We start from the raw sequence: 26,914 nt of genomic DNA on the forward strand, positions 1-26,914 counted from the left end.
GGTGAAAGGAAATGGATTGAACTTTTTGGAAACCAAGAATCTATCTTGCTTCTTATTTTAGACTGCTCAAATGTCATTGAAAACTTTAGTACCAAACAAATAACAGACATTACAAAACTATCTAATGCATTATGTCATCAGCTGTATATTAAGAGATTAAAATTGTTGAAAGGACTCAGAAAAACATCCGCAGTTATTCGGGGGACAAGAGCGTCCAATGTGTAGTATATCTTAGTGATCAGTTACTTTAAAACATATATATTATTTGTCTGAATATATATTTGTAAATCTACAGTGATGGAGGTGATAGCAAGGTAGTCTCCTCTTTTTATTCTATAAACTTTACTTATGGTGGCGAGACCAGTTTTAAAATTTAAAGAATAGTATTTATCAAATTTGGAAATGTGTGTGTGAAACTTGTGTCGTGTATACATGTACATAATATCTCTGAGAGGACGTATGGAGAACTTGTAAATAGTGTATTATACTTTTACTGATACAAGACATTTCTTTGTGTTCCTTATTAAACGGAATGTTATACAGGAGAGAGGGACGAAAGATACCAGAGGGACAGTCAAACTCATAGATCGAAAACAAACTGACAACGCCATGGCCAAAAAAATAAAGACAAATAGACAAATAATAGTACAGATGACATAACATAGAAAACTAAAGACTAAGCAACACGAACCCCACCAAAAACTGGGGGTGATCTCGGAAGGGTAAGCAGATCCTGCTCCACATGTGGCACCCGTCGTGTTGCTTATGTTATTACAAATCCGGTAAATAGTCTAATTCGGTAGGTCACATTCGTGAAAAGGGAAGGGTAATGTAGTTACGACATAAGGAACATATCAATTATCATCTGTGAAACGGCTATTCCATAACGGTCAACCAACTCGTGATGGCGTCCGTAAAATTTACGAAGGGATGATTTCAACTTCACCATTTGGAACTCTTGGTTTAATAGCTTCCTTGTGAGCAGTAATCCTCTATCAAGGAAATCATGATAGGAAATTCAAGTCCGGGAATATCGTATCAATTGGGAAATATATACTCCGTATGCAGGCGCTGCTGGAATGTTGCTACATAGAAATGGAAAGTTCACAATTGGGAAGCTGAAATCATCTCTTTTGTCGTAAAGTTTTGTTTTCAACCGACCCTCATTGTCAATTTCTAGATGTAAGTCAAGATAAGAGACAGACTTAACTGTACTCTGTAGTATCCTTTATCTCTAGTTCGATGGGATAGATTCGTTCAACATAGTCACCAAATTTTGTATCTATATAGATCTACAGACATAAGAAGAAGAAGAACAAGGCTCCGTAGCTTTTTGGAATCTCAATATATTAGAGTTAGTTATACGTCCTTGTCAAAACACTCGTCTGAAACCTACAGTGGATATTAATTATGTATACATAGAGTAACGAAAATATTTTATTTCAGTAGTGAGTTACGTCCCCTTGTCAACATCTTTTAACAATGGCGTCTGAAGAAAGTGAAATTTCAAAAAATGGTAAAATGATAAAAAATCATGATCATCATTTGATTGTTTGTGATGATTTACTATTTAAAACACTTGTTTCAATATTGCGACCTTTTCCCGAAACATTTAGCTTTAAAATATACAATAAAATTAAAATTCGCCTAATTTTTTATGCCTTGTCATTTTCAGTTTTCCCGAATTTTCGCTTAAGTTAAACTTTCGATCTAAGTTATGGTCAATTCAATTAAAATGGGAACAAAAACTAATTTACAAGCGTGTGGAAAATAACAAAATCTCATATAGGAAAAGGAAACAACAGAATATTATTTTTTGCACTGTGAAAATAATATTAATTTACAGTATGGCAGAAGAGAAACTTGGTCTCTTTGTGTACATTTTAGAACTGGATCATAGACATTTAAGCTATTTGGAATCTGCAACACATGGCCCAAGAATTGTGAAGTTTGAATTATTGATGTCATATGTCAACCATTTTTTTGTGGTGTCAGACATTTTCTCTAATATTAGTAATAACATCAAAGTTTTACTAGAATCAGATGCAGATTCAGTTTTTTGAAAAAGGGAGGGCCCGCTAGCCCCAAACTAGACAAAATTTGTAGTAGAACCGGTAAAAAGTCTTGATTAATCATAAATGAAGCTCCAAAAGGGGGGCCAGGGCACCCCCTAGATCCGCCTCTGAGAATTGGTGTTATGTCTGGTAATGTCCAACAAATAGCAATAAGGTCTTAAGTAGTTCACTTTGATACACTTTGAAGGTTTTACCTGTGAAAGAGGAAGAAGACTGTAACTATTGCATTGCTATTGTATTACTCCTTATTGCTATTATATATAATTACTAGCCATCATAGATGTTCCCGTAAAATGTTCAGTGTTCCAGTTAGGATTTCAAAAGGGCAGGCAGCCAATCATAAAAGGGCACTTTAGCATGCTGATTGATAATTCAAAAAGGGCATGACAAACATTGTCTTTTATCATGTAAACAGATGGGTTTCAGCTAGGGCTTTAATTAGTCACTTTTTCATGAGATGAAAATCAACCTTATTTTGGGTAACAGTAAGGGACCAAGGACATACATGTATATTACTAACTATACATATGCCTAAGTCCTTCAAGGACCAGGATCTTTGAAGGCCTTAGGCATGCTGCTTAAATATGAAGATAAGAACAAGGATCCGGAAATCAAGTTCACAATTTCACTTCAGTTATTTTCAGGGGACATTCCTGATCAACAAAAGTTGGGTTCCTCTTTTTAAAAACAGAGCATAAATGAAATTGTAACAACTATTTCACTGCATAATCATTATCCCAGAAAACCATTTAAATCGATATTTGGAATTCATTTTCATTACCTTGGAACGATTTTAATGACTGTATATTTTATACTTTTCAAGGAAAGATCACGTTTAAGTGACCTTCCAATTTTTAAACGGGAAGTAACAAGAGGTTAATAAATTCAGAATGAATCCCGATTCATCTACGGATTGGTTCGTGTTTAACAAAAAGGCAGAAAATTATCATTTTTTTAATTAAGTTGCTCAGTAAGAAATATATTTGTCTTTCTCGTTTAATTTGATACTTAACGATTTTGTATTTTACGTTTTCGTGTCTACTAAATTTATAAGAATACTTTCATGCATGCGGAGGATATGATAAATAAAGCATCTGTGTGACTTGTGAAAATATTTTTGAACGTTTTGAATAAAGTTTTATCTTTTTAATCGAAAATGTGACGAAACTACGTCAAACAATCTGCAAAAAGTGATTGAGAAATTTTTACATTAAAATTCGAACTGTCATGGGGTAAACAATTTGAATTTTGTTCAATTGACGAAACTACGAAAACATCTATGGATAAATGAACTGCAAATTGTGGTTGTTTGAGAAATAATGAAATTGAAATGTCGACTGACCGATTTTACTGGGAAAAATATATAATGGTCAGTTATGAGGTTTATTAATTAACGGATTAGTGACCCATCCATGGCAATAAGTGGATTACCTGTAATCAAAACTTATAACACCTGCTGTAAATGTTAATTAGCTGAGGGTCATAAACTTGTTAAAAACATGAAGACAGGTAAAATTATAGTATTTTCATCAAAATAATAAGACAATAAAGGCATGGACTTGCGAAAAAGGGTAGGGCATCTTAAAAAGGGCTCAGGGCGTCAGTCAGGAAAGGCCGGGCGAACCGCCCTGTGAAAACGATCAAGCTGGAACACTGATGTTGAGATCATATGAGAAATCTCTAGTAATGTGTCACATTTTCCAAAATAAGGTCTATTCTTTTTGGTGTAATCAGAAAACCAAATGGGTCAAACTTTTCGCCAACATACCAGAAATTTGTTTAGTAATTACAGTTTCATGTGGGAACACTATATCTGGCTCGCCGCAATACAGCCTTTTGTGCTGAGGCAGCACCAATCAATCAATTTGAATACCCCAAAACTTTTTAAACACCTGATAAATGATTGATATTATCTAAAACCTCTATTTTATATGGTTTTAGGTACATTGTAGCACACTACAAAAGCTACTAAATTTTATCAAAATTTCATTCTCCGCTATTTTTGTTACTTCTTAATATAACAAACCACAGAAGAAAAATAAGTTTCCATATCTTGCACTGTTAATGAGCTTTGATGATAATTAGTTTTATAAACAAATGCACGTGTCTGACTGAGGTGGGCAGTACTTTGTGGTTAACCAATAGAATCATTTGATAGCTTTATGACCAGTGACCAGCTGTAAAAATAAGAGTTATGAAAAAGAGGTGGATTAGCGGTTTATGGAAAAAAGAAGATAATAAAATCCAAATAAAAATACATTTTTATATTGGAGCTGCCCGGAGAAGAATTAAAAAAAATAATTTTGGAGCTATAGGCATGATAGGAACCAAAATATAAATGTACAGATATCAAACAAATACAATTAATGTTGCTAATGTTAATGCTGATGGTTATATCAGATTTTCTTGAGTAGAATTTGTAAATATGAATTCTTTTCAAAAGAAAACACAAATTCAATATTTTATTTTCAAACTACAAAAGTAAGAAAATTCTACTTTGTGTAAAACACCATAAAGGAAAAGATATAAACAATTTCAGTACTGCAGTTCTTTGTTATTAATCAATGTAGAGTATAAAGCTACCTTTTGAATAATTACATCAGCCATATTGTTATGCAAAGAACTTGCATACAAGACACAAAAATCGTATTCCTGAACATGCTGAAGTTGAATTGTATTTTAATCGAGTAAAAGTGACACATGCATTGTATCTTAAAATCATAGTCTAAATTATCAATAAAAGCTGTATTAAACCATTTTAACAAGTGTTTTTCGGCCCCAAGTTGTTCTAGCCCCGTCAATCAAGCCAATACCAACAAACAACTTATACAACTGCACTATAAATCCTAATTTTTATTCATTATATTTTATATAGTGCAAGACATCGAAGTTGCAACTACAGATCTACAGAATAAAGAATTAGAAAACAAAGAAAAATCAGAAGATTCTGGAGGATCATCTAAAGATAATAATAACTGTTCCCAAAATACAGGTATGAATTGACTATTTATGCCCTTGCCGTAGCGGAGGGGGCATAAAGTTTTACCCTTGTCCGTCTGTATGTACGTCCCAAAATTGGTTTCCGTTCTCTAACTTGAGTTTGCCTCAACCAAATGCTATGAAACTTATACACAATGCTTATTACAACAAAACACAGATCAAGTTGAATTTTGGTGGCGTCACTGTAACCGTTCTAGAGTTATGCCCTTTATAAATGGAAAAATTGCAAAATTTTTAGTTTCTGTTCTCTAACTTAAGTTTGCCTCAACCAAATGTTATGAAACTTATACACAATGCTTATTACCACAAAACACTGATCAAGTTTGAATTTTGGTGGCATCACTTTAAATGTTCTAGAGTTATGCCCCTTTATAAATGGAAAAATTGCAAAATATTTAGTTTCCGTTCTTTAACTGAAGTTTGCCTCAACCAAACGTTATAAAACTTATAAACAATGCTTATTACCACAAAACACAGATCAAGTTTGAATTTTGGTGGCGTCACTTTTACTGTTCTAGAGTTATGCCCCTTTATAAATGGAAAAATTGCAAAATTTTTATTTTCTTCTAAATATCAAGTTATTTTTAAAATTGGAGTTATCTTCCTTTGTCCATGATTATAGTTGAATCAACTACAATCAATGTTTTATACAATGCAATGTTTAATTTTGACTTCCACTGATAAAACACAGATCAAGTTGAATTTGGGTAGTGTCACTTTAACCATTATTGAGTTATGTCCCTTTATAAATTGAAAGATTGCAAAATTTTTAGTTTCCATTCTGTAACATAAGTTTGCCCCAACCAAACATTATGAAACCTATACACAATATTCATTACCACAAAACTAAGATCAAGTACAAATTTTTTGTTTCCGTTTTCTAACTTTAGTTTGCCTCAACCAAATGTTATGAAACTTATACACAATGCTTATTACTACATAATACAGATTAAGTACGAAATTTGGTGGCGACACTTTTACCATTCTTGAGTTATGTCCCTTTATAAACATAAAAATTGCTGAATTTTTAGTTTCAGTTCTCTAACTTTAGTTTGTCTCAACCAAATGTTATAAAACTTATACACAACTGTTCTAGAGTTATGCGTGTTTACAAATAGAAAAATTGCTGAATTTTTAGTTTCTGTTCTGTACTTATTAAAGTTAACCTCAACCAAATGTTATGAGACTTACACACAATGCTTATTACCACAAAACTCAGATCAAGTTCAAATTTGGGTAGCGTCACTTTTACCGTTCTTCAGTTATGTCCCTTTATAACTATATACTATGCAAGCGGGGGCATCATCTGTGTCCACATGTGGACACTATCCACATTTATTTCTTGTTACTGACTTATGACTCCGAAGTTTATAATTTTTTTAAAGGTTATCTACTCTGTGGTAGGACATTCTGGTAATCAGTCAAGTAAGAGCAATTAAAAGAAGTAAAATTAAGTCTTCAATCAGAGCAATTTGGGAAAAAACTATCTGTTCTATGTTTTCTTTAATTTACACATCAAAATCATCGGAAAACTAGTTTTTTTCCCCAAATTGCACTGATTGTAACTTATTTTTACTTTTAGTAGCTCTTAGTTTACCAAGTCCTAAAATGTCCTATCACAAAATAGGTAACCTGTTGAAAAATTATATACTCCGAAGTCGAAAGTTGGTTTTATGAAAATGGTCTATTGAGAAATAAGATTAATAATATTATCAGGTAATTGTACATCAGACAATCTGCAATTGTGGTTTTCTGTTTTGGGGGGTTTGATTGCCAAAAACAAGTGAAAGTTAATGTTACATTCAGATAACAAACAGTTTCAATGTAAGTAAAAACTTTCTCAATTTTTCAAACTAAGAAATTAAAGAATTACAGAATCTCTCAACAATGTTTTGCTTCTATTGCCCTCTAATCAATGATTAAAATGAGGGTTCATTAACCACATTGACATATTCACTTATATTTTAGTAGTCCCTGGTTTTCCACCTTCTAATAATAGATCATTCAATAATATTGACTAATCAGAGTATGACTAATTGGCTTTCATATATTTTACCCTTATTCTTATGACTGGTTGATTGAATGCTTATTGCATAAATTTTGAATTACTGGGGAAACAGGATCTTATAGAAGAAAATTGAAAAGATTTGTCTTCATAAAAGCAAACACTTCATCATTTTTTAATGAAAATATTTCCATATTTTGTAACTGTGATTTTTTTTATGTGCAGAGTGATCACAGTTGTACACTGTAGAAAAAGAGGTCATGAAAAGGGGTTTTAAACGGAATATTATGGGTGTAATTAACATACATGAATGCATTGTAATTCATGCAAATATCCATGTATTCATGTAGAATATTTTTCTTGTGCTTGGGATTTTAACATGATTATTCACAAATAGCCTTTGTAAGTGTCAATCATTTTTCTAACATGCATACAGAAAATACCAATCAGAAGCACATCCTCATTATTAATTTCATTGTTTTTGTTTTCTCAGATGTAACAACTAATGAATCTGACAGTCCAATCGACACAAGACAGAAAGTAGACTTCAAAGTAATATTTAACAAACAAAAATATGATGTAACATTTCCAGTTGATGAAACTATTGCTAAATTAAAATCTCATATTGAAACACTGACAGGTGAGTAATGGGTAGTCAAGGTCGTTAAAAACCCCAAAGAGAGGTCTAGTTAATTGTTAGTTTTCTAAACATATGCTAAAAGTAGTAAATTTTAAAGCAGAATTAACCATAAGAATAATTAAATTGTTTGTCGAAAGACGTCTATTTGTTGCAGGCCATGGAATTGCAGTTTTATATCTTGTATTAATTTTATGTTGTTTTTGTATTCATTGAATATAATTGACCTGAAGTTTTGCAAGTAGTCAGAAATTGAAATTCATGTTTTAGTCACGTATTACAGTCAGTCTGCTTTTGAGCTTTAATATTTTTTAGATATATTAGTCGCAATATAGCAAGATGTTATTTCATTTTTTAGATTCTGACTGATGAGAAGGAATAAATAAAAACAAAAGACGTATTGAAAACTAAAATGTCTTGAACAAAAAAAAATATAATGGTCTAACCAAATTTCAATTAAACTGTTTTCATACTCTGAAAGAAATGTCAGATGATGAGAAATTTGAAAATGTGTTTTCCAATTGAAGTTTCATTTTTAAAAAGATGATATATTTTCAGGTGTACCATCAGCAATGCAGAAAATTATGTTCAAAGGTAAAGTACTGCATTTTTAACTGATTTGACACAAATGGTTGATATAGTTTAATATATTTATCATCACTTGGCATCCTTCATTTGTCATCCGTCATTGTTTGTCGTCCAACACATTTCATCAGGTTCTACCAAGATTAAAAATATGACAAACCTATTGTTCCAGCAAAACAAATAATTTGAACGTCTGTTATAGAACTTTTAAGTATAAACAAAATTCAAGATGAGTAGTACCAACTAAAACATTGAGGATGGAAGACTCAATAGAACCACCCTTCAACAGCCTGCGGTGACCATTGATTTGTTATTGAAACAAAGAGGATTAGATTTGTTCTAAAAAAATTAGTGATCCTACATTTGACGATTATTTATTTTACAAAATGTTATATTTCTATGGCGTTTTTTGTATTTTTTTATCAGTATTTTTGATTGATTGATTATTTGGTGTTTAACACCAGTTTCAGCGCTATTGGCTATTTCGTAGCAGTCAGTTTTTTATTGTTGGAGAAAGCTGGAGTGCCCAGAGAGAACCACCAAAACTGACTCTGTATTTTGTGATCGATATAAAAAAAATCTGTATTAAAAAGTGAACACGTATATATGTACTTTTGCTAGCTACTGTGGATACATTTTTTTTCGTTGGTATGAATTTGCTTGGATTGAGGAAAACTTGCATTTTAGTGGATATTTTATTTTGTGGTATTGCCAAAGTCTGCATACAAGCCTATAGAAAATGTGTAGTTTGTTGAACATTTAAATTTGTGGTTCACCTGTACTAATGAATAACACGAAACTGGTATCCAAAGAATAATAACAAGTACACAATATTATAGAAGATGATCAGTTGTTATTTTTTAGGAACTTATGAAATTTTACTCTTTATAGCTATTAGTAAAATCTCAGTAATGTAGACCTATATGTCAAATTTCCGTATTTACTTTCAGGGTTAGCTAAAGATGAGTCAACACTAAATGATCTTAAAGTAACCAATGGTGCAAAAGTAATGGTAGTAGGATCAACGTTAAATGATGTGTTATCAGTTAGTAAGCCGTCAGAAAAAGAAATAAAAGAAGCAACAACGTCGTCAACAAGTTCTAAAGAACCATTATCAAAGTTAAAAGTAAGACAAAACGGTTAATTAAAAACAATTGCATCGTATGTAGCTTGGTATTACACACAATATAAAACATTGTCTGTTCATGTTGTTTAGTGAGAAAATGTTTTATTTGCTAATCGTAATATTGAGGCCCTCCACCAATAAAAACTGCATGTATAGCCAATAGTACTGAAGGTGGTGATAAACACCAATAATCAATCATAAAGTTGAATGTAGTATGTTTTGAAGGTTAAGACTATTTCAAGCTTTAAAAAAACAGATTAATTAATGCAAACAGGCATCTTTACATCACCTTACGAAAAATTGCTCTAGCAAAAAACAAAAAATTCATCTTGGTGTGGCTCATAAACTTTAAAGGACATTTTCTAGAGTAACTTGGATTATTTTGAACCAGCAGTTTGAGACTTGGGTTTTTATGCCCCAGCCACAGCGGACGGGGCATTAAGTGTTACCCTTGACAGTTGGTAGTTACATATGTACATCCCAAAATTGGTTTCTGATCTCTAACTTTAGTTTGCATCAACCAAATGTTATGAAATTTATACACATTGCTTGTTACCACAATTTAAAAAAAAACAAATCAAGTTCGAATTTGGGTGGCGTCTTTTTTACCGTTTTGGAGTTATGTCCCTTTATAACTTTATATGCAAGCAGGGGCATCATCTGTGTCCCATGGACACATTCTCTATTTATTTCTCATGGTAATGGTTTACTGATTATTAATTATCCAATACTGTTACAAATATATTGTTTCCAGACTCACAAATAGATATAGGTCACTGGATTTGAAAATGTCATATTTAATAATAAAATGTTTTTCTGTAGATGCATGTTCTATTGGTTATAGAGAACTGTTCAATCTCCTTTGTGATTCTCTTTCTCTGTCCAAATATGTAGTTCATATTAAGGGGAGAGAGAAATGCAGTTAGCAATATCCTTTAACTTTACGTTCCGCTATATAGATGATGTTCTCTCACTAAATAATACAAAATTTGGTCACTATGTTGAACGAATCTATCCCATCGAACTAGAGATAAAGGATACTACAGATACAGTCTGCCTCATATCTTGACTTACATCTAGAAATTGACAATGAGGGTCGGTTGAAACAAAACTTTACAACAAAAGAGATGATATCAGCTTCCCAATTGTGAACTTACGGAGTATATATCTCTCAATTGATACGATATTCCTGGGCTTGTATTTCCTATCATGATTTCTTTGATAGAGGATTGCTGCTCACAAGGAAGCTATTAAACCAAGAGTTCCAAATGGTGAAGTTGAAATCATCCCTTCGTAAATTTTACGGACGCCATCATGAGTTGGTTGACAGTTATGGAATAACGATTTCACAGATGATATCAAAATGTAGAGATCAGAAAATTTGGGGCAGTTGATTTTACAGAATATCCGATATGCAGATTTTTTTCCCCAGGCTTTGCAGGCAACATATGTCTTCCTTAAGACCCGCATCTATTAAAGTTAAGAAAAAATCATGAGAATTGACCTTCAATAGTAAGAAAATGAAAGTCTTTACATCAAACAATGTGCACAACAACAATACACTTATCCCTTATTCAAAGTCTTTAATAGGACCCACCTCTATTTTTTGCTGAATGGCCTCATGATGTTTGCAAACAAGCACTTTTTTAAAAAAAATTAATACAAGTGTGAATCTGTCAAACATTTCAGGAACATAAGAAAGTATTAGACAAATATGGGAAGCCCGATGATGCATTGCCAGGAGTGAAAAATATAAAAGAACCACTTCCACCAACACCCGTAGCTGGAATGTGCAATAAATCTGGAGGAAAAGTTCGACTCACATTTAAATTAGAATTAGACCAAGTATGGATTGGTACAAAAGGTAGGGATAGAAAAACAAAATAAACTTACTTATTTCCTCCATAGAGTATATTTTGATCATTCTTTAGATCAAAAAGTAAAGGTTCTCATTAAAAACCTGGTATAGATAGTGATATTTAAACCACTGGCAGATAAGATGATCAAAATAACTTGCTGACCAATATATAGCGACTTCTTCCTGTAGAATATCATGATCTTATTGTAATCTTGGAATGTTTATGGTTTTTGTCAGCATAATATTAATAAAATTATTGGTTTATACATAAATGAGACAGAAACTCAACAACACAAAAAGACTAATGTGATGCTATTAAATGAGTGATGTAACATTATGGACAATAAAAAAGTCTTTTTAGGTCACCTGACCAGAAGGGTCAGTTGAGCTATTCTCATCATGTGGTGTCTGTAGTCCATTATCTTTTACAAAAATCTTCTCCTCTGAAACTACTGGGCCAATTGAAACCAATTTGGCCAGTCATACAGTCATCATTGGGGTATGTAGTTGGCTGACATGGCTAAAAATAGAACATGAGGGTAAAATGCAAGTTTTATAGAAAAACAAAGGATATGGGGTATCCATCCATGACACAAAATCAGTACATGCACAGCAAAAAAAAGACAAAAACAAAAAGCAAAGGAACAGTGCTTTTATTGCTGTTCTTCATCTCAAAAATTATCTTGAAACAGCTATTGATAGAGGAAATTTGATGACGTAGAAATGTTGATAATGTTGAGATCTATTTACTATCTATTTACTTCAAAACTGTCAGACGACTTCTTATGGGAGAAATTGACCTTAAATGATACCATTTTTTTCCACTATTGCTTATTATCTTGAAAAGTATAATAGATAGAGAGAAACTTTTAATAGTAAAAATTTGTAAGGGTTCCGCGGAACCCAGTGTCTCGCCTACTTTTGCTGTTAATCGCAGGCTCAACAAAAATGAGGAAAAAAATTAATAAAAATATTCCTCTCTATAGGGGAAAATCGCCTAATTGCGGACAGCGCCGATATGCGGACGGAAAACGAATATCTCACTTTTCAATAAAATTATGAAAAATTGAAATAAAATAGATATAAGAAATAAGGTTTTTTGTTTACTATTAAATCTCTATTTTGTTGCAATAAGGTTATCATGTCTATTGCTTACGATTTACTTTTGTGTCATCTGATTGAAATTGCATGCTATAAATAGCTTTTGTCAACAAGTTTGAAAACCGGGAAATTTTGAAAAAGGTCCAAAGTCAGCGTGTCACATTCAATACACAGTTGTTCATGTAAGAATGGCAGTTTATGTGTTGAAAAGCAATAGGCATTGCGTATTTTATGCAAGGAAACATTACTTTAAATTATTTTTACTGATTTGTCTAAATTTTGATTACAAAATAGGAATAAGCAAGTGTCCGCATTTTCACGACCGAAAATAATATGATAGCCGAAATGCGGACACAAAATATTTTGAACAACTAACAAGTGCAGTGGTGCATATGTCAATACCATGATGACGGAAATAAACAAATCCCTCCTATAATCTATCATTATTTGTTTCAATCCGATACATTTATATCAATAAAGTGTTGATTTGGGTTTATTTGTTTTGCTTTCATTTTGCATATTACGAACATAATGCGTTTACAAGTCTGATTTCTACTCCAGTTGGCAACATGCACACATCTTCAATAGGTCAAAAACTGAAAACGTCATCCCCGGTATGGCAAGCCAATATATTTCTCTTTCTTTACAGAATGTCTACATGTTTAGGACTTTTTGCGAAAGCAAATGGAATGAAATAAAATGTACAGAAAACAATCGCCCGAATGAAATTGCAACAATATCTCGTAGACGAGTGGCTATTTGACAATGATGTTATTGCGTGGCTTTTTATATATGAAATTAATACGTTTATCAAAACATGAAGTTGTATCAACACTACTATGCGAAATTATTGAAAGTAATAAAGGAAATGAATTCAGCAGCATTGTGTTTATTGCTAGAAGATCAAGTAGAAGAGGTAAAGAGTTGGACATTCTTCCTGCTTAAGAGGCAGATGAACTTATTGATATCACGAATATTCTTTTGAAAGAAATGTTTTTATAAATTTTTCAAAACATGATAGAAATAATGTAACCAATACATTGGTTTTAAAGACCTCTTTAGACTTTTGTGAGCATCCAACAGTAACGACTTTGTGCATCCAGTCGTCTGTCTGTTTGTCCATCCGTCTGTGACAAATCGAAAAACAAACGAGGCCCCTCATGGCTGACGGGGAGGTACCAGTAATAGCATAATCACCAAATTTTTCCCAACATAATCACATAATCATTAAATATTTGCTTTGGTATTCAAAAACTTATTTTATTTAGTTATCAAATAATCATAAACTAAAACCTTTGTAATCATATAACAATTCAAATTTAAACTATTTAATAACTAAAAAGTTTTTAATAAGCTCTTCCTCGTCCTCATCCTTCTCCTCGGGTGAAACTGTATCACCTGCATCTTCCATATTCGGTTCGGTAATTTTCTCATGTGAACGACGTATGCCTCACGTTTTTATACGACCGCAAAAATTAAAAATTTTTTGGTCGTATATTGGTATGACGTTGGCGTCGTCGTCGTCGTCGTCGTCGTCGTCGTCGTCCGGCGTCGTCCGAAGACACATTGGTTTTCGCACTCTAACTTTAGTTTAAGTGAATGGATCTCCATGAAATTTCACCATAAGGTTCAATACCACAAAAGGAAGGTTGGGATTGATTTTGGGGGTTATGGTACCAACAGTTAAGGAATTAGGGGCCAAAAAGGGGCCAAAAATAAGCATTTTTGTAACTTTCAGACAATAACTTGTGTGTAAGTGTATGGATCTCTCTGACATTGTACCACAAGCTTCCATATCACAAAGGGAAGGCTGTAATTGATTTTGGGGGTAATTGCCTCAAAATTTTAGGAATTAGGGGCCAAAAAAGGGGCAAAAAACAAGCATTTTTCTAGTTTCATGACAATAACTTGTGTGTAAGTGTTTGGATATTTCTGAAATTGTACTACAAGGTTCCATATCACAAAGGGAAAGCTGGAATTGAGTTTGGGGGTAATTGCCCGAAACGTTTAGGAATTGGGGGCCAAAAAGGGGCCAAAAATAAGCATTTTTCTAGTTTCCAGACAATAACTTGTGTTCAAGTGTATGGATCTCTCTGAAATTGTACTGCAAGGTACCATACCACAAAGGGAAGGCTGGGATTGAGTTTGGGGGTGATGAATCATAAGGGGGTTCAAAAAATTTGGGGGGGGGGATTTTTTTTTTTTTCTTTTTTTCCTTTTTTTTTTCTTTTTAAATTTTCCATTTTAAGTTGGTTATTTCTGATTTATATTTAAAAGCAAATAATAATGATATGGTAGGAGATACACACCAAACAGGATGTGTAAATTATTATATAATAAGTATTGTGCAATAGCAAGAAATTTTCAATTGCACAGTATTGCACAATAGCAAGAAATCTTCAATTGCACAGTATTGCGCAATAGCAAGAAATCTTCAATTTAACAGTATTGCGCAATAGCAAGAAATATCCAATAGCACAATATTGCGCAATAGCAAGAAATTGTCAATTGTACAGTATTGCGCAATAGCAAGAAATATTCAATTGCACAGTATTGTGCAAAAGAAGATACTTCGTATAAATTGCTTATTTCTTGATCAATTTCAATGGGGTTTTATTCTTGAATTCTTGGGGTTCTTTAATATGCTGAATCGTTATAACCGTGTATTAAGTTTTTGGATTTTGGGCCCGTTTTTAAATTGGTCCACATTGAGGTCCAAAGGGTCCAAAATTAAACTTTGTTTGATTTCATCAAAAATTGAATTATTGGGGTTCTTTGATATGCCGAATCTAACCGTGTATTTAGATTTTTAATTTTGGGTCCTGTTTTTTAAATTGGTCTACATTAAGGTCCAAAGGGTCCAAAATTAAACTTAGTTTGATTTTAACAAAAATTGAATTCTTAGGGTTCTTTGATATGCTGAATCTAAACATGTGTTTAGATTTTTGATTATGGGCCCAGTTTTCAAGTTGGTCCAAGTTGGGGTCCAAAATTAAACTTTGTTTGATTTCAACAAAAATTGAATATATGGGGTTCTTTGATATGCTGAATCTAAACATGTATTTAGATTTTAGATTTTTGGCCCAGTTTTCAAGTTGGTCCAAATTGGGGTCCAAAATTAAACTTTGTTTGATTTCAACAAAAATTGAATATATGGGGTTCTTTGATATGCTGAATCTTACCATGTATTTAGATTTTTTATTTGTGGGCCCGCTATCAAATTGGTTCATATTGAGGTCAAAAGGGTCCAAAATTAAACTTTGTTTGATTTCATCAAAAATTGAATTTTTGGGGTTCTTTGATATGCCAAATCTAACCGTGTATTTAGATTTTTAATTTTGGGTCCTGTTTTTTAAATTGGTCTACATTAAGGTCCAAAGGGTCCAAAATTAAACTTAGTTTGATTTTAACAAAAATTGAATTTTTGGGGTTCTTTGATATGCTGAATCTAAACATGTGTTTAGATTTTTGATTATGGGACCAGTTTTCAAGTTTGTCCAAGTTGGGGTCCAAAATTAAACTTTGTTTGATTTCAACAAAAATTGAATATATGGGGTTCTTTGATATGCTGAATCTAAACATGTATTTAGATTTTAGATTTTTGGCCCAGTTTTCAAGATGGTCCAAATTGGGGTCCAAAATTAAACTTTGTTTGATTTCAACAAAAATTGAATATATGGGGTTCTTTGATATGCTGAATCTTACCATGTATTTAGATTTTTTATTTGTGGGCCCGCTATCAAATTGGTTCATATTGAGGTCAAAAGGGTCCAAAATTAAACTTTGTTTGATTTCATCAAAAATTGAATTATTGGGGTTCTTTGATATGCCAAATCTAACTGTGTTTTTAGATTTTTAATTTAGGGTCCCGTTTTTTAAATTTGTCTACATTAAGGTCCAAAGGGTCCAAAATTAAACTTAGTTTGATTTTAACAAAAATTGAATTCTTCGGGTACTTTGATATGCTGAATCTAAACATGTGTTTAGATTTTTGATTATGGGACCAGTTTTCAAGTTTGTCCAAGTTGGGGTCCAAAATTAAACTTTGTTTGATTTCAACAAAAATTGAATATATGGGGTTCTTTGATATGCTGAATCTAACCATGTATTTTGATTTTGGACATTGGACCATAATAGGTAAATTAAAAAAATTGAAGTTCTTAGACCACATTCTTTCTGTGTCAGAAACCTATGCTGTGTCAAATATTTAATCACAATCCAAATTCAGAGCTGTATCAAGCTTGAATGTTGTGTCCATACTTGCCCCAACTGTTCAGGGTTCGACCTCTGCGGTCGTATCAAGCTGCGCCCAGCGAAGCATTTTATTTTTTTTGTTTTTTTTTTTACCTGCATGGACGAATCAATGTTAGTAATTAATCATCCTTTGCCCCTATCGTTTACCTGTTGTGTTTTAGACATTTCATCTAAGGCACAGAACTAGGTATGCATGTTCTGCACACGCTGGTATCCTTTCGCCAGTCGGATAAAATCCGATGCCATTATTGGTCAGTGAACGGGCATTATACAGAAAAAAGTATATTTGTGACGAAATGCAAAGAACGCCAATAGCGTATCATCATGCGTGACCACAATCTCCAGCACTACGTCTTCATTATGGCCTGTCGACTTTTGGCAGATGCCCTATTATAGTAATCACTCTGCCCGTCTATTCATCCATCCGTCTACACTTTCTATGTCGTAGGATAACTCAAATTTACTCCGACAGATTTTAAAAGAAATTTTAGCACAACGTGTAGTAACATTAGGGGAATCTCCCTTTCATTTTTTTTTACTTTTCATTTTCGAGGTAATGGACTTAGGCCAACAAGACCCTTCATTGAGGAGTGACATGGGTCAGTATTCATGGGAGAAAATAAAAGGATATGAGTAAATGTACATGGGACAAAATCGCACACAATACATAGAAAAAATAAAAAAATATCAATGAACAGGGCTTTTATTTCTGTTCTTCATCTTGACAGTTGATGTAGGGTCTTCAACAATGAACGAATCATTCATATCCTACAAGGTCAAGACGGCCCCTATCGTCGACTTAAGCGGTACTATTGATAAAAATAAACCAAAGTTCACCTTCTTGCTCCCTACCCGCCTCGGAGTGCCAACTTGTGCGATGCTTGTGTACGACGGTTCTCCAGTCAAAAGCACCAGGGATAAAAGAAAAGAGCAGTAATTTTGAAAGACATTAATTGATCGCTGTTAAAATATACTTTGAAGTTACACATGTCGGGAGCGGTCAATGAATTACATAATTTATAACTACGGGCTAGGGTTTTCAACATATATTTGTCATACATTGCCCAACAAAAGTCCAATACATTAGAAACAACAAATGATAGACAATACATATAAAACTAAACATAATACTGACTTTTCCATAATTCCCTAAAATTTTAGGTGTCCATTTTTCCATATTCTTATTTTTTTTTTATAATTCCAATTTACAAAATATGCATGTTCCCTCACACCTTGCGTTTTTTTCCATTTTTGATTTCCCAATTCTTAAAAATTAAGCCTTTTTATCCATTCCATAAACTGTTTTCAGATGTTCATGGTGTTGGGTGGGCCGCAAAAAATCATGTTTGTCAAAGAGTACATAGAAACCCGAGGATAAATAAAATTATCTTATAAGTATCAAAAAGTAAGAAAGTGCAAAAAAAAAAAAAAAAATCTCGCCTCAAGGCATCTTATGCTCTTGAGTGAGGGCTACGGATATTTAAGTGATTACGACATTAAAACACATTGCAATGAATGCCATACAATTTGAAATTGAAAGTTATCACAACTTTATCTCGTATATAAGCATGCATGCATCTTGAAAGACAATATCTCGATGGAAGTTGTCAGTACAAAAAAGTTTTTGCAAGTTCATGCGAGAAAACCATTCTCAAACATGCTTTAAGATGCACTGAACGGGTATTCCTGAGAGCTAATGTTATATATGCATAATACCTGCGTTTTGAATAGCAAGAACTGTTTAAAAATAAGTGTCCGCAATTTGACGACAAGGTGTCCGTATTTTAACTCCCCCTGTCCGCATTTACGCGACTCGGCATTTCCGCGGGTTTAAAGAGTTTGCAATCTACCAATCAAGAGAGGAGACCTGAAAACGCGGGAAATAGTCCATTTGATACCCCTCTATCTTCTCCTGTCAAATGCAACCACCAGTATGTCCGCAATTGGCCTCGACGGTATCCAAACTTCCGGATTTGAAAAAGTGTCCGCAATTAGGCGAATTTCCCCATCTATCTTTTGATTGTAAGTAGCTTCTGTCCAAGTATGGTAAAAATCCAGGATAGTTTATGAATCTAATAAATGTTTTAAAAACTTAAACTGCAGACTGTATATAATGTTAACTGGAAGAAAAACTAAGTCCATTTATAAGTAAAATATGGAAAAAATGGAACAAAATTTTAACAAAATTTCCTTCTAGATACTAGTTTTTAATCATAAACAAGCTACTGTCCAAGTTTGGTACAAATCCAGGATAGTTTAAGTTGTTAAAATTTAAAAAAACTTTAACCACAGAGTGAATGTAATGTAAACTGGCAGAAAAACTAAGTCCATTTATAAGTTAAATACGGATAAACTGGATTTTTTTTACAAAATTTACTTCTGGATACTATCTTATGATCATAAACAAGCTTCTGTCCAAGTTTGGTACAAATCCAGGATAGTTTAAGACAGTTGTTAAAATTTTAAAAACTTTAACCACAGACTGAATGTAATGTTAACTGGAAGAAAAACTAAGTCCATTAATAAGTAAAATACGGAAAAAATGGATTTTTTTTTTTACAAAATTTACTTTTGAATATTATCTTATGATCATAAACAAGCTTCTGTCCAAGTTTGGGAGAAATCCAGGATAGTTTAAGAAAGTTATTAAAATTTCAAAAACTTTAACCACAGAGTGAATATTTGTGGACGCCGCCGCCGACGACACCAACAATGCCGACGGAATGTAGGATCGCTATGTCTCCCTTTTTCGACAAAAGTAGAAGGCTCGACAAAAATGATAAATAAGACAAGATCTACAAATAAGTCAACATGGCAAAAATCATCACTCAACACCTTATTGGAATTTTTGCCCTCTAATGATGATTATTTCCATTTTTGTCGAGCCTTCGACTTTTGTCAAAAAAGCGAGACATAGGGATCCTACATTCCGTCGGCGTCGTCGGAGGCGTCCACAAATATTCACTCTGTGGTTAAAGTTTTTGAAATTTTAATAACTTTCTTAAACTATCCTGGATTTCTACCAAACTTGGACAGAAGCTTGTTTATGTTCATAAGATAATATTCAAAAGTAAATTTTGTAAAAAAAGAATCCATTTTTTCCGTATTTTACTTATAAATGGACTTAGTTTTTCTGCCAGTTAACATTACATTCACTCTGTGGTTAAAGTTTTTGAAATTTTAAGAACTTTCTTAAACTAACCTGGATTTGTATCAAACTTGGACAGAAGCTTGTTTATGATCATAAGATAGTATCCAGAAGTAAATTTTGTAAAAATAAAATTCCTGTTTTTCCGTATTTTACTTGTAAATGGACTTAGTTTTTCTGCCGGGAAACATTACATTCACTCTGTGGTTTAAGTTTTTAAAATTTTGATAACTTTCTTAAACTAACCTGGATTTGTACCAAACTTGGACAGAAGCTTGTTTATGATCATAAGATAGTATCTAGAAGTAAATTTGTTAAAAAAAAATTTTCATTTTTTCTGTATTTTACTTATAAATAGACTTAGTTTTTCTGCCAGGAAACAATACATTCACTCTGTGGTTAAAGTTTTTAAAATTTTAATAACTTTCTTATACTATCCTGGATTTGTACCAAACTTGGACAGAAGCTTGTTTATGATCAAAAGCTAGTATCTAGAAGGAAATTTTGTTAAAATTTTGTACCTGGTTATCTGTATTTTACTTATAAATGGACTTAGTTTTTCGTCCAGTTAACATTAAATACAGTCTGCAGTTAAAGTTGTTAAATAAAATTGAGAATGGAAATGGGGAATGTGTCAAAGAGACAACAACCCGACCATAGAGCAGACAACAGCTGAAGACCACCAACGGGTCTTCAATGCAACATTTATTAGATTCATAAACTATCCTGGATTTATACCAAACTTTGACAGAAGCTTCATACAATCAAAAGATAGTATCTAAAGGAATATTTTTATTGATTTTTTTCCTCATTTTTGTTGAGCCTGCGATTAACAGCAAAAGTAGGCGAGACACTGGGTTCTGCGGAACCCTTACGAATTTCTTGCATTTTTGCCTATTATCTTGAAAAATGTAATCGATAGATAGAAACTTTTTAAATAGCAAAAAATTAAGAGTAGGAAAATATCTACATTATGTATATGGCCAAAATTGTCAGTCAACTCTTCATATAAGTTATTGCCTTTTAATGAAAATTTACTAAAAAAAATTATTAGCAAGACAAGATCAATAAGAAAGAGATTTTAGTCATGAGTTATATTCTTGACTACAGTGTTTGAGAGTGGCCATAGTTTGAAGATGCACATATGTCCAGGTGAGCAACACAGACTCTTTGGAGCCTCTAGTTTATTATTATTATCTTATATTTATTTTGAAACTAATCTAGAAGTTGAAACATATCCATTTGATAAGGAAAATGAAGTCTGTTTGATATGGATAATGAAATCAACATTAAATACCTTTATTGAAAGAGTAATAGTTTTCATCATTGGACAACCAAAGCATTGACAGATAACAAAGAATTCTCTAGGAATATATTTCAAACTTTTTTTTTCTCCATTATTGTAGATATTAGATAACGAATTCTTTTTCTGTTCTCATAAGTTTTGGTTCAGACATGTTGTTCACACAAGTCACGGTTTAGACAGGTTTTCTGTTCACCATGTTCACACAGATTGTGGTTTAGACAGGTTTTTCTCTTCACCATGTTCACACAGATTGTGGTTTAGACAGGTTTTCTCCTCACCATGTTCACACAGATTGTGGTAAAGACAGGTTTTCTCTTCACCATGTTCACACCATTGTGGTTTAGACAGTTTTTCTCTTCACCATGTTAACGCTATTGTGGTTTAGACAGGTTTTCTCTTCACCATGTTCACACCATTGTGGTTTAGACAGGTTTTCTATTCACCATGTTCACAGAAGTTGTGGTTTAGACAGGTTTTCTGTTCACCATCTTCACACCATTGTGGTTTAGACAGGTTTTCTATTCACCATGTTCACAGAAGTTGTGGTTTAGACAGGTTGTTCACACAAGTCACGGTTTAGATAGGTTTTCTGATTATCTTCACACCATTGTGGTTTAGACAGGTTTTTTGTTCACCATGTTCACAGAAGTTGTGGTTTAGACATTTTTTGTTCAACATGTTCACATAAGTTTAGGTTTAGACAGGTTTTCTGTGCACCATGTTCACAGAAGTTGTGGTTTAGACAGGTTTTCTGTTCACACAAGGTTAATTTGAATTTTTTTTACTGATATAACTATACACTCAATAATTTAACTGCAAGTGAAATATCTAAAGGACTGGTTGAAATGTGAAAAGTATAGAAGGAAAAAAAATATTGAAATATTTTTTCAATGCATCATATATAGAAAGTTTTTAACACAGTTTTCCAAGGGAAATCCAGTTATTGACTTTGCGTTGAACAAATTGTGGGCAAATGGGTTGGTAGTTTGGGATGGCGTCAGCAGTTTCTGTGCTTTAACTTAGGAACCATTCAACTGATGCTTTTTCAATTTCAATATGTTGTTACTGATCACAAAATGGAGGGCAAAGTCCATTTTGACAACTTTCACTTTTGTCGTTTATATCAATTGGAAAATGACCCTTTAAGTCATTTCAGTGCAAAAACTTGAGAACTATACAACAAATGCTTTTCTTTAAATTTGTTGTTACTGATGACAAAATGGAGGTTGCATTTTGCTGAATTTTTACTATTGAGGTTCAGGAGTTATGGCTTTTCATTGCTTTAACAATGACACTAATAAATTTAATAAAATCAAAATAAAATCATCTTGTTTATGTTAAAAGAAATGTTTGTTCATGTACGTATATGTACAATTTTATGTGGTTTTTATCTTATAGAAAGAACAGAAAAACTTCCAATGAATTCCATAAAAGCTGTCCACAGCGAAGCCATTGTTGGTCATGAAGGATATCATATATTGGTAAGAGTAAGAAATTGATGTCTTAAAATAAAGTTTTATTGATTAAAGTTAAATATTTTGTAAAAGATGATTATAGTGACTAAAACAACCTTAGTCTAACATAAAAATACTAGAAACATAGTAAAAGATTTGACTTCCAGACTTTCACAGGACCTTTACAATTTTTACATGTTTTCTGTGTAGAATGGGTAATTAACTGATATTATTACATTGATTGCAATGAATTACTGTGATTTCCAAGTGAAATAAAAACCAATAATTTCACTGGTGAAATAAACTCGATAATTTCACTCCTCTGACGTGTTGTCAGGATGTTGTTGATGAAGTTGCATCAAAGCAAATTGTGAATGCGTAGAAAAAGATATAGTTCCTTGCATTTTCTATTTTATTTCCATTAAAAATGCCAATGTCAATGCAATAAAAAGAATAACTAATCAATTCAAATATCGAAAAATATTCAACTCCTGACCGAACAAAGCTAATCATTAACTTCATGAATTAATGTGTTGTTTGGTAGCTTGTTGAATATTTTTCTTTATTTGAATTCTTCAATTAGTTATTCTATAACTATTTCAGGTCCAGTAGATATATCTTTTAGCAAATTTGGTCCAGAGATGGGCCAATGTTTGTTATGACTGAGTTAAAAAAGTACAAAATAAGTTTTTGTAACTTCATTTGCCACAAATTTGTCATTTGGTAGAAGCCAGATGAAATCTTATTCCAGATTTTTTTATGTAAATTAACTTAAAGAACTTGTCTGTCACCATAATTAATAAGATTATGAATAAGAAGAGAAAAGTGGTATAAATGAGACAGCAATGTGGCACTTCAATCCTTTTATGGTAGGGAGGAGCAGCTGAGACATCCAGTACTCCACACTTTTTATGTATTTTGGAATAGCAAACACACATACCCTATCATATATTTCTGGAAAAAAATTTACCAATAGCAATCAAGATTATGCTATTTCAAGGAGAGATAATAGATTTGAAAAATATGTAATGCATTTAGGACTGTTTAAATGGCATCTGTGGAAAAAAAAATCAACATTTGATTGACTTAAGATACTTATGATTCAATCAGCAACCTTTTATATTTCATCTCAATTTCTAACCTTATCATTCAACTGTTCATTGTGAGGTGATATAAAATGAAGTTTTACTGAATCAATCTCTTAAGCTGAATAATATAAAAATCAGTTAATAATGTTTAATAAAATAAGAAGATGTGGTATAATTGCCAATGAGACAACTCTCCACCAGAGACCAAATGACATAAAGACATAGACTGGATGTGGCAGGGTATGTGTACATCTCTACAAAAAAAAAGACTTTATAAAGTACAGATCTGAGAGTACTCCCAGTTACTGACAGCTAGTTCAAAGCCAATAACAACTAATAAAAAAATCATGTATCTAAGACTAAAGTATCAATCAGTACACATCCAACATCCAATGGATTTAGTGTAAAGACGTCATTAACAGTCAGAGAAAAACATGATCAACCTTGTGCAATGCCAAATTACAGGTATCGACAGATTGTAGAACCGTGAATGTGCATATGTATGTGTATATAACAATAATATTAGTTTATGTGTTCCCTATTGGAATATTAGTTTGGTTTTAATTCACAGATTAAGATTCTTTATTTTTATTTTTCTTAGGGTATACAGTTGGGTCCGACAGAAGCCTCAAATTACTGGATTTACTGGGTCCCTGCCCAGTATGTTGATGCTATAAAAGACACTATTCTCGGAAAATGGCAGTTGTTCTGACACAGTATTGTGATAGGATTGGCATTACTTTCCATATATCATGGATGGCAGTTAAACTGTTATCCTGTGGTATTCTAAGATTGTGATAAAAACTATGACGTTCTTTGAATTTAATTCAAAATAAAACGTTTACCAAGCTATGTATAAGCTTTTGATTTTATGTCTAAAGATGTTTCAGAAGTTATCTTGGTTTTTTTTTTTTTTTTTTTGCCTCCAATGAATGTCACAGAATTTTAGATACAGGAATGTTAATTTCCTGCAGTAGCTTGGCCTTATTTTCGTGGTTCCAAGACAGCATAAAAAAACACGGCAAATGTCATGATTTTCAATAGTTTTAAGAAAGGAAAACAAATACTGTAAATTCAGAAATTATTGCGATGTTTTTATTATTGCGAAAAATGCGACTGGGTTACAATCGCAATAATTTAAACTCGCATTTTGAAATTTTTTATATAAATTAAACCGAATTTTTTCTCAATATCGCAAACATTAAAATCGCATTTTAGTCTAAAATTACAAAATCGCAATAATTTCTGAATTTACAGTACGTTTGGTTTTCTAATAGATGTCCAACAGACAAGGTTTTGTTTGACCTAGACCTCAGTTTATGGTTCAACTTTAAGTTTTTGTGATTAGGTCATTTTCTCTGATACTATAAATAATAAGTCAACTATATTTAGTATATGGAATGACATTTAGAGGTACATGTCTGTCTGGCAGGGTTCATCTGACTTTGACCTCTTTTCGTGGTTCATTGCTCAACCTTAAGTCTTCTTGATTAGGTCATTTTCTCAGAGACTTTAATTAAATATTCAACAGTATTTGATCTATTGAATGATTGGTAGGTGTACATGTCCCTCTGGCATGATTTGCACATTTTTGTCTGACACAATTCATATTGACCTCATTTACACTGTTCGTTGATCAACGTTAAGTTTTCATGGTCAAATTAGTTTCTCTGCTACTCTAAATAATAAATCACTAATATGTTGTCTAAAGAATGATTAAAGGAGATCATGTCCATCTAACAGGGTTTATCTTACCATTACCTTATTTTCACAGTTCATTGGTCAGTGTTCAGTTTGAATGACTAGGTCAGTTCTTAGATACTATCAGTGATAGGTCAACTATTTATACCCCCGCATTAAAGAAGTGGGGGTATACTGTTTTACCTCTGTCTCCATCCGTCTGTTCGTCCCATGAATATTTTTCGTCACATTTTTCTCAGGAACTGCGTCATAAGGATTTCTGAAATTTGGTTTCAGGGTTTATATAAGTCAGCTATACTGTGTGATGCGTTTTCAGATTCATCACTCAACAACTTCCTGTTCACCGTCAAGTATTTGGGCGGGGGTATCATCAGTGAGCAGTAGCTCGCAGTTTCACTTGTTGATTTAGGGAATGATTGTAAGATGTACATATCTCTGTCTGCTGGATGACTGGATTGATGGGTTGGTGTATAACTTCATGTGGTAAATATTCCATGCATATCATGACATGAACATACATGTACTAATGTTACAGGAATATATGAACCCTGTTTTGTACTAGACTGACGTGCAGAGCTGGATTTTCAACATGCTTGTTCACACATGGGTTTCTGCTGGCAGTTGCTGTTACTGCATTTTGTGAAAATTAATAAAAATTATAGTGAAAAAAATTATTATTTGCAAAAAAGCTATAGCAAAAGAATTATAATGGTTAGACGTTGTCCATCTTGTTTAACTTTTGAGGCTTATTATATTTTTTTTCACTAATCAGCAGTCATCTATTAACGACTGCAAAATTTTTGCAGCCGAATAATGGCTGTTGTCGTTGTCCAAAAACATTTTGTTTCTAGACAATACCTTTGAATGAAGAACAGCAATAAAAGCACAGTTCCTTTGCTTTTTAACCGGATTTTCGAAGGAAATATCAGTTATTAAAATGGTAATATACGGTGGGCGGCTCTGGCGGCTGCCAAACAGCGTCCGCACAATAACATGAAAACGCTTTAACAAATTTTTTTCAAATTTAAATATGTTGTTTCCTGGGACTTAATGAAGGTCTCTATTAATTTTCAAGATTTTAGTGTATCTCCTTTGTGAGTTATCTTCATTTTTAATATCCAAAAGTAGAATTTTAAAATATTTTACTGTTGTTATCTTTTTATGATTTGTCTTATCTCAGAATAAAAATTGGAGTGACAGATTTATTTGAAAATTATCTATTTCCTAAGTGGTAATGATTATAAGCTATATCATTAGACATTTTGAAGATTATTACATGATTAATTATGTTAGAGTACTATGTTAAACAACCATAGTTCTGTTCAATTAGATATAATAAATATTTCAGCATATGCTAATGATTTATTTTCATTATTAATTAGATCTTTGAAATATTTTAGCATGTGATAATCATTGGAGTGACAGATTTATTTGAAAATTTACTGTTTTCTGATTGAAATATAGGAGAAGTCCATTGGGGTAACCCCTACCCCCCTTTTTTTTAATAACTTGTAAACGATCAAGATTCCTACCCAGAAACCATATATATTCTTGTATGGGACAATATATCAAATCA

General features: G+C 32.5%; 1 protein-coding gene across 1 annotated transcript; it reads left to right on the forward strand.

Moving 5' to 3' along the window:
- Positions 1–1,458: 1,458 nt before the first annotated feature.
- On the forward strand, positions 1,459–24,489 carry LOC127707775 (ubiquitin domain-containing protein UBFD1-like). The gene is made up of 8 exons (XM_052212536.1): positions 1,459–1,516; positions 4,951–5,067; positions 7,574–7,720; positions 8,276–8,311; positions 9,253–9,428; positions 11,118–11,292; positions 22,494–22,576; positions 24,239–24,489. The coding sequence occupies exons 1-8, from the start codon at positions 1,483–1,485 to the stop codon at positions 24,347–24,349; spliced, it is 879 nt and encodes a 292-aa protein (XP_052068496.1). The 5' UTR covers positions 1,459–1,482; the 3' UTR covers positions 24,350–24,489.
- The last annotated feature ends 2,425 nt before the right edge of the window (positions 24,490–26,914 follow it).

The sequence above is a fragment of the Mytilus californianus genome, unplaced genomic scaffold, assembly GCF_021869535.1.
Source record: "Mytilus californianus isolate M0D057914Y unplaced genomic scaffold, xbMytCali1.0.p SCAF_7, whole genome shotgun sequence".
Taxonomy (NCBI): Eukaryota; Metazoa; Mollusca; class Bivalvia; order Mytilida; family Mytilidae; genus Mytilus; species Mytilus californianus.

Bases quoted from the DNA above. Each gene is read 5' to 3' on its own strand.
- LOC127707775 (XM_052212536.1), top strand. From the start codon at position 1,483: ATGGCGTCTGAAGAAAGTGAAATTTCAAAAAATG. The intron at 7,721-8,275 runs GTGAGTAATGGG...ATATATTTTCAG, and splicing joins TCATATTGAAACACTGACAG to GTGTACCATCAGCAATGCAG. The intron at 22,577-24,238 runs GTAAGAGTAAGA...TATTTTTCTTAG, and splicing joins ATGAAGGATATCATATATTG to GGTATACAGTTGGGTCCGAC.